This window comes from Drosophila willistoni, assembly GCF_018902025.1.
Source record: "Drosophila willistoni isolate 14030-0811.24 chromosome 2R unlocalized genomic scaffold, UCI_dwil_1.1 Seg167, whole genome shotgun sequence".
Lineage (NCBI taxonomy): Eukaryota > Metazoa > Arthropoda > Insecta > Diptera > Drosophilidae > Drosophila > Drosophila willistoni.
Window position 1 is genome coordinate 9,542,843 of NW_025814050.1, and position 8,680 is coordinate 9,551,522.

Sequence of the window (8,680 nt, forward strand, 5' to 3'; positions counted from 1 at the left end):
AAACCAAAGAATCTTATATATATACAGACCTCTCTATACCAAAACATATAGATATATCTATATAAATCGCAGTTAATACTTTGCTCTTCTTCAAAGTAAAGCTGAGAAATTATACAGAAAATTATAGAAAAAAAATGGATATGAGAACATTTAAGAAACAAAAATCGTATTATTAAATAAATGTATTTACAAATACATACATATTTATTTACAAAAACCAACAAAAAAAAAAAAACAAAAAATTCAAAGAATCCCCCCTAACAAAGTATATACTTAACATAATAAGTTATTAATTATATATACACATACATATATATATATATATATAAAAATTTATAAAACAAAAAAAAACCAAAAAACAGGTCTATGATCTATGTCTATAACTTTTTGTGGACTTAGATGCAAATTTTTTCCTAGGCTAAAACGACGAAAATTTCAAAAAGAAACATTGAAAATTAAACGATAACAAAAGTATTTTGAAAAAAACCAAAAATGAACCCCAAAAAGAACAACAACTTTTCATGTGATGTTTAAGATTTATTATTAACAAAGACATTTAATTATTATATATTTATATATATACATATATAGATAATTATATTGTATTTCAAATAAAGTATGAAAAACATTTATTGAGATACTAATACCACACATACACACACACACACACACACACACACAAATAAACACCAAAACATACACACACACACACACACATTATTATTCTAAATAATTATAATAAACAATTTTTCAAACTTTTTTCGTTGTAAGTTTCTTTTTAAGAATAAATAATCTCTATACCAAAACTCTACAAATTTAAAATAGACAGAACTTTGTTTGTTTGGGAAATTTTAAAAGTATATTTATGAGTACTTAAAATTCGTTATTTCATTCATTCGTTAGTTTGTAGCAAATACTTAAGTTGAAAATGTTAAAAACTTGGGAAAATTTGTGTTTTTCTATGATGTACCCTTTTTACAAGGGTCTATTAATTGCAATCAAAAGTCTTCGACTATATAAAATATATACATATATACTTTTGATCAGGACGACGAGACGAGTTCATACAGGCATCACCTGTATATAACTCGATCGTTTGAAACCAGTATTATTGGGTAAGCATTGCTTAGTTCTCTGCATTTTGTTGATTTGCTCACTTGCTCACATTTGATACAATGTAATTTTATTAATCATAATAATCATGGGCTCTCGTCAGCCTTGTAATTTCGTCCGTTACCCATGGAATTCCCAGCGCACTGTGGATCTCTGCATTGGACGTAAGAATGTTGGCATCGGACATGACTTTTAGGGCCTTGTTTTGGAAGCTTTGAACCAATAATGGACGAGGCCGGTTTGATCCGTAAATTTATTTTGAATGTAATAAAACATTTTTTAGTTCTGGGATCTTCAATCAATTCCACAATATGATAATCCTTAAATAGATCTCTGCTGTGCTATATTTAAAAGATTTGAATCAAACTTGGTACAACTAAAAAGGAAACTAATACATAGCTAAGTACCTACTAATTCAAATTTATTCTCAAGCGATCTTTGGGATAAATGTAAGCAAATTTAAAATGGTCATCCAATTCGGTCGGTTTCTACATATGCTACATATGAGTAAACAATTTCACTCGAAATCTGAATGAAACTAATAGAAATTCCTTTATCAAGACCTATCATATAATATATTTATATATACATACCTGTAAAATAAGAAATTAATTGGATAATTCTTAAAATGCCAACAAAGTCAATTTAAATCTATTTCCTTACCATTCTTTTTGATTAAAAAATTACACAAATTTTAAAATTGATTTTTTTAAAACTTTATAAATAGTTTTTATTTTCATTGATCAACACAAACGATTTATATATATATATATATTTATATTTTTTAAATGTATGTGTGGATAGTTTGTTGTATATATATATATTAGATTCACTTAGGTTTTTCATTTTAATACATACATATATGCAAAGTATTTGTAATAATAGTAGATAATTATAATAATAATAATAATAATAATCATATGTATTTTTCTTGTGTGTATTGGTTTTTTCATTATTCTCAAATGTAATGTAATAGGTATACATATATTTCAAATATAGTAAAAGTAATAGGTAGATAGCATAAACATATATATTTTAGATAATTTAATACAACTTTTTTGAAGATAAACGCTTTTTGCCCTGGGCACAATTATGTGTATAAATATATATATATAGTTACTACTTATTTAAGACTAATACGAATTGGATGTTTACTAGGTTTAGACATTTATGTCAAGTTTCTGAAACTTGGTTAACGTTTAAATAAATATATATATATATATATATAGTTCTTGTGTTTAAAGCGCGGACAACCAAAGCAGCTATATATATATAGAGAGAGTTTTTTGGGCAAACGACAAAATCTATTAAGGGTAAAATCTATTTAATTTTTTTTCGTTTTTTTGTTTGTTTCATTTTTTCTTTTATAAATTAATTTATTGCAAAATATTTGCTCAACATTTATTTAATTGTTTTGTTGTTTTTTGCATTTTGAATGTGCTTCACGCTTTTCTCTTAAAGAATACAATTTTTATTTTTAGGATAATCAGTAAGTAATTTTTAAGAAGCTTAGCTTTTAAAACTATGTACAACAAATATTTATATGTATAGGAATAATATGTAGTGTAGTGTATATACAAGATGTAAGAATACTTAGCAGAACTATAACTAAAATGTTTTCTACTTTGTGTTTTTTTTTTGTTTTTCATGCATAAGGAAACTTTAAAAAATGGAAAAAAAGAAAATTTGATCATCAACAATTTCTTAAATGTTGTTTAAAAGATGATCTTAAGGATTTTGTTTTGTTTTGTTTTGTAGCTCCAATTAAGACGAGATCTATTTAGTTTTTTTTTTTTTTTTAACGCATAGAATACATAATTATTAATTGATTATAATAGGGATAAACAGATATTATATAAAATATCTGTCACATTGAAATAATTTCATGGATAATCGCCGAAATTTCAATTCGTAGTTTATATAATTCTCAACTGGTTGAGGACAAATTCTATTTTTAGATAATTACGAATCGAAATTAGGGTTTATGTCCTTTAGTTAAATATTCCTGTACTACATTTATGTCTCGGCTAATGCCATGGATCTCTCACATACATATACATATATATTCCCTCTCTGTGGCCATCTGACCAACAAAAATGTTATCTGTCTCTTCGCTCTCTCTCCTCTGAATCCATGTGAATTTTTCTTATTCGGCCAAGATCATCATACTTTTAATGGTAGCCACCTCCGATTCGAGGCGTTCCAATTGGCTTTTAAGCATTTGATCACGTTCGGCACTCGACACAGTGACAGAGACCGCAACACCGTTGACACCACCGTTGACACCACCACCACCAACAGGGGCAACACTCTCTTTGGGTCCAGCCATCAGCTTGCGTTGCAGTTGAGCCGTCCATTCGGCACTGGCTATGGAGATGCCTGAGTCTCTTTCGTCGCTGGAATTATCACCATTATCATTCCAGGCTGGTGGCGATGAACGGTTACTGCAGTTGGGTTCCTGTTTGATGTGCTGAAGCGAGAGCAGGGCATTGGCGGCAGCATCTTTGTCACCCAGATGGGATTTGTGACGCAACTTGAGGGGCAGACAATTGTTGGCATCACTGGCACTGGGACTGCTGCGTTGCAATTGAAGGGGAGCTAGGTTTAGATGCGGGCTGGATGCATGGGCATGGTCATGCTCCTGCTCATCATCACCGGAAACGGCACCCGATGAGACGGACGATGTGGAGGCGGATGAAGAGGATGATGTTGTGGAGGATAGCATGTGCTCATAGTTGGGTGAACAGGCTCGTCGTGAGAGATTCAGTACACTGGCTGCTGAAGAGCTGGTCACTGCATCCACAGCACTGCTACTGACTGCTGTTTCCACACTGTGTTGTTGGCCATGCTGTTGTTGCTGTTGTTGTTGCTGTTGCAGGTAAGCGCTTGCCTCTAGATGCTCCTTGTAGCTAGCTCCCGCGTTTGAAGCCGGATTATAGACAACAGCTGGTGCTGGCGGTGGTGCTCCTCCAACAGCAGCGGCGCTATACAGAGCTCCAACGGCCACAGCTTTACGCAGGCTATCCAAATCCTCAGGTCTTACATTCCGATTGAGCGCCTGTTGCAATACATGAAGATTGGCAATGGGATTTGAGGGCGGAGATACTGAAGCAGACACAGGCTCAAGAGGTTGGCCACTGGCCATCGCCTGATAGGAGGAGGGATGTGTAGGTGGTTGCAGAGCAACATGTGTAGGCGGTAGCGGGGATGGTTGCGAAATGTGCTGGCCATGCTGAACCACATGATGAACACTCTTCACTTGGGCATTCTCCACTGCCGCAGAGGGACGAGCATTGACATTGGGCCCATAGATCAGTGGTGAGAGGGGAGCATTAACACTTGCACTCTGATAGCCATTGTGTCCATCTCCTGGTGAACCCATCGACGAGCAGGAAGAGTTGGAGCCACCACCGCTGCCACCGCCACCGCCGCTGCTCAACTTGGGTCTTTTGGTATTGCTCAAGACTTGCTCACTGGTTGGCAGCGATGCCAAAATTTTCTCCACACTAACCAAATTCTCGCCGGAAATATTAAACTTATCCCTGATGGCATCCAATTGGGCCTTAAGCACATGATTCTCTTTGGTCAACTCGATGACTCTCTGCTCCAGAACCATATCGTTATAGCGTCTCTTCTCTCTGCTACGCTTGGCTGCTTCATTATTGCGTCGCCGGCGATCCCAATAGCTTTCATCTTTCTTGTTGTCCGGTGTGAATTCCCGTTGTTTGCGCTGCGAGAAGAGCTCCTTTTGGGCAGCTGTCAATGCGGATTGTGGTCCATTCTGTGTGGGTTGTTTCGACATCATACTATCACTGACATAGCCACCGCCGCCGCCGCCACCGCCACCGCTTCCTGGAGCAAACTTGGCAAGGCTATCGGACATTCCACTATCATTTGACTGAGGACTTATCGATCCACCATACATGGATAAAGGATGCACTGCAAAAAGCACAATAGTCAATATCTTTCTCTACACAGTTTTAGTTCAATGAAATTGTTTACTTACAATTTGTGGCCTCATTGGAGCTGCCATTCATGGACAATGTGGGTGATATGGTTGTCAAACGTACGTTATTCATCATGGATATAGAACTGGATGAGATGGCTTTATTGTGGCTATTTGTTGGTGTACCGCTAAGCACTTCGGGCATTTGTGTGGTTCCTGGGAAGAGCAATAGCTCTTCCTTTTTAATCGGTTTTCCTTCTGCTGTTAGAGCAGTTAAGTAGCGTGTTCCACTGCAGGGATTTATATACTGCAGATGTTCAAATTTCTTTGGCAAATTATGATTTTGTCCACGTCCAACTGCAAGGTAATGAAAAAGATTTTTTTTAATTAGAAAACATTAACATAAATATTAAGGAAGTAAAATATTTAAATTCATCATTAGTCCGCTATATTATAGTTGTTTTTTAAATTTGCTTTATCGTAAACAAATAATTTGCAAAAACTATGAAGATCTATGAAGATCTCTCTTCCTTGCGCCAAAAAGCACACTATACAAATTTAACTTATTATTTAATTGGGATTTCTCATTTTCTAAGTTTAAAAATTATCTAATCTAAATAATAATATATTATGACATTCTTCCGATCCTATATCAACAGAAATAATATAAGTATATTATTATTAGTTTGCAGATCTTATCTAACTGATAATTCTAGACAAGTACCCACTCAATAGTAAAACAATTGCGACAACCTCAACCCATCAAAGTGCCGAAATGTCTAATGCGATCTTGTCTCTGTCTGGTCAAATATATAGAAACACCAACACTCAAACACACTCAAACACACACAAACACACCCCACATCCCACACACACACACATTCATACTTTAATATGTTTCTTTGTTTCGCGGGCATTGATGGTCCTTGCCCTTGCCAAAGCAGAAATCCATTTGAAATTTGTTTTTACGTTTGCTTTCATTTGCACAATCATTACGATTGAAGGGGGTTGGGGCCCAGCAGTAGAATGATGCAAGAATCGGTAAGAATTAGACAGAGAGAGGTAAAGAGAACAAAGGCAATGCCAAATAGCAACACTAATACACAGAGGATGGCGTCGCATACGCAGACAGAAACAGAGACAGAGACACAGACACTCGAAGAATATAAACAAGAAATTGCACGTCGTCGTCGTCGTCGAGGAGAGTTGAAGGAGAGAAGTAGGAGATTTGTGTGGCGCTCGTCTCGTTTTGGTCTCTCACCCTCACCCTCACCGTGACCATCGAATTGGCATTTACAGTTCAATGTGCTCACACACACACACGCACACATATTTGCGAGCATGCCAACATATAGCAAGCAGTCACGTCAGCGTCCAGACTCTGTCAACGTCGCTGCCGCTGTCGCAGCCGCCGGCAACCCCTACAACGCCGACGACACCCCCAATTGCAGTTAACGCGCTCATGCTGCTCTGCCTGACGAAATTCACAATAACAACATGACTAAGCGAACTTCGCTCTCTTTCTTCCCTTTCTTTCTCACTCGCGAAATTCACATGATTTTTTTTTTTTTTTTGGTTGTTTTTAATATGAAATTGTTGTTTTTTTGCGTTTCTAATAAATAAATTTATTACATTATTGTTTTTTTTTCGCATTAGTTAATTCGCAAATTCTTAATCTTTAACGGGTTTCGCTTAAAGTGCTTTTTTTTTTGTTTAGTGTTTTTTAGTTAATAATTTTTTTTCAACCAATTGCACAAATTTTAAAACAATATATGTACATATTTTACTAACAAATTTAGTTTGAAAGTTTAAAATGAAATTTGTAAATATGTATGTATGCACAATTTTCGCTTTATTTAAAAAACACATTTTCTAATTGAAAAATATAAATACATTTGTGTATAGCATTTTTTTTTATGACTTTCCCAAGAACCTCTCAACAAAAAATGACGAAATTTTTCTAAGAAAATCCACGTTTAAATATTTATGATAAGTTTTATTAATTACATTGCTTGTTGTTGTTATTGCTGCTGCTGCTGCTGTTAATGTTGCTTGTAGAGGATATATCCTGATTATAATTTATATTGTGATAAATGGTATCCGTATTGTTAATATTGTTGTTCTTGAGTATCAAAAGATTTTTTGTTGTTGCTGCCGCTTTAAAAAAGTTCACTTTCTGTTCCAGCGTGCAAACAATCGACATAATGTTTTTTTGTTAACACTTTATTTGCATTACGTTTGCAATAATAATAATAATAATAATAATTGGAATTCAATTGATTCACACAATATTTAAAATCGCGAGATCATAATTTATTTATTTGGCTGGGTGTTTTTTTTATTTTTTATTGTGTGTATTTTTTCTTTTGGCCCACTTTTGCAAGAACTTTCTATTCACTTGATTTGGCTTTGACCAAAACGCTTTTAACGGTTCTCGCTAACGTTTTCACTGTTGCTTTTCTGACGGTTTGTTTAATAACAATAATATGTGTTTTATTATTTTCTGTCCGCTGACTCGCGACCGCTTCGAACGAACGCTGAATCGCAATTGAATTTGTAAAAGCATTTCTCCTCAGTCGGCAGCAAGAGAAGTTGTGTGTTGTTGTTCGTGGTCACGTTGCTGTTGCTGCTGCCGCGACACGCGAGTGGGTTCTCTCCGAGCGACAGAGATAGAGACAGAGACAGAGCGTTCCTCTGAGCAGAGAATTGGCAAAACAAGTTGGTTATTTGTTTTCTTTCTTTTCTCGTCTATGGTTAATACATGTTCGCTCTGGCTAAAAGTGAAATTTTTAGGTTCGATTGTCGTCGGTGGCCTGTCTGCGCCTGTTGCGCATTTTGTCTTCTTTGCAACCGATCTCAGAGATTGTGGGTTCTAGCCAGTTGGAAAATTACTTTTGAGATTTTGTTTGAGCTGCACTAAAACTAGAACTTGATTGTTAGAGTGAGAAGGAGAACAAGAGGCAGAGAGCTTATATAGGTGTCATATCAGGTGCGGGTGAGAGAGACAAAGAGAGAGAGAGAGGGGTTACCAGTGGTAGGTTAGGGAGTATTGCTGCTGCTGCTGCTGCAATGTGCTGGCCGCGTGAGCCATTGAGCTTACATATGCATGCATGTATGTATGTGTGTGTGATTGAGGGTATTTTTAAGTGTGTATGTGTATGTGTGTGCCAGTTGTCTTATGGTGACGCAAGCGTCTTACACAAAATATTCAGAGAATTAACACGTTATCAAGTATAACAGAAGAGGGGACGGAGGGAAAGATGGGGCGAGAGAAGAGAGCTACGCAATATTCATACTCCATAAAAGGAGCACAGAACTGGGTGATGCTTACGAAAGGAATTTACTTGAGTGAAGAATCATTTTCAGATCCGTTTAAGAAACGCATAAAAGTTTATTTCAACTACAAGCTGCAAATAGGACTTGGTTGTTCTATCATTTATGTATATAAAACAATTCTTAACAAAAAGGTCAAGAGTCCTAGAGGAAACGACTCTTACAAGTGTAGTCTAGAAAGACGCCAAAAACCAAAGTAATAAGGAAAAACATCACAATTATGTTCTTTAAAGCAAAGATCATAAAAATTAATAATTATGAACTTTTTTTTTTTATTTTCAGGCCTTT

The 8,680-nt window shown here is 35.5% G+C and overlaps 1 protein-coding gene across 1 annotated transcript; it reads right to left on the minus strand.

The window, feature by feature from the left end:
* Positions 1 to 2,508: 2,508 nt before the first annotated feature.
* On the minus strand, positions 2,509 to 7,603 carry LOC6644184 (homeobox protein 5). Its single transcript, XM_002067135.4, has 3 exons — positions 7,067 to 7,603; positions 5,120 to 5,416; positions 2,509 to 5,052 (listed from the first exon to the last, which is right to left on the minus strand). The coding sequence occupies exons 1-3, from the start codon at positions 7,260 to 7,262 to the stop codon at positions 3,260 to 3,262; spliced, it is 2,286 nt and encodes a 761-aa protein (XP_002067171.3). The 5' UTR covers positions 7,263 to 7,603; the 3' UTR covers positions 2,509 to 3,259.
* Positions 7,604 to 8,680: the final 1,077 nt, after the last annotated feature.

Excerpts from the sequence above, each read along its gene's own strand:
- LOC6644184 (XM_002067135.4), bottom strand. The coding sequence starts at position 7,262 with ATGTCGATTGTTTGCACGCTGGAACAGAAAGTGAACTTTTTTAAAGCG. Across the intron at positions 5,417-7,066 it reads CAATAACAACAACAAGCAAT|TTGGACGTGGACAAAATCAT; the intron begins GTAATTAATAAA and ends ATTACCTTGCAG. Across the intron at positions 5,053-5,119 it reads CTCCAATGAGGCCACAAATT|TGCATCCTTTATCCATGTAT; the intron begins GTAAGTAAACAA and ends TGCTTTTTGCAG.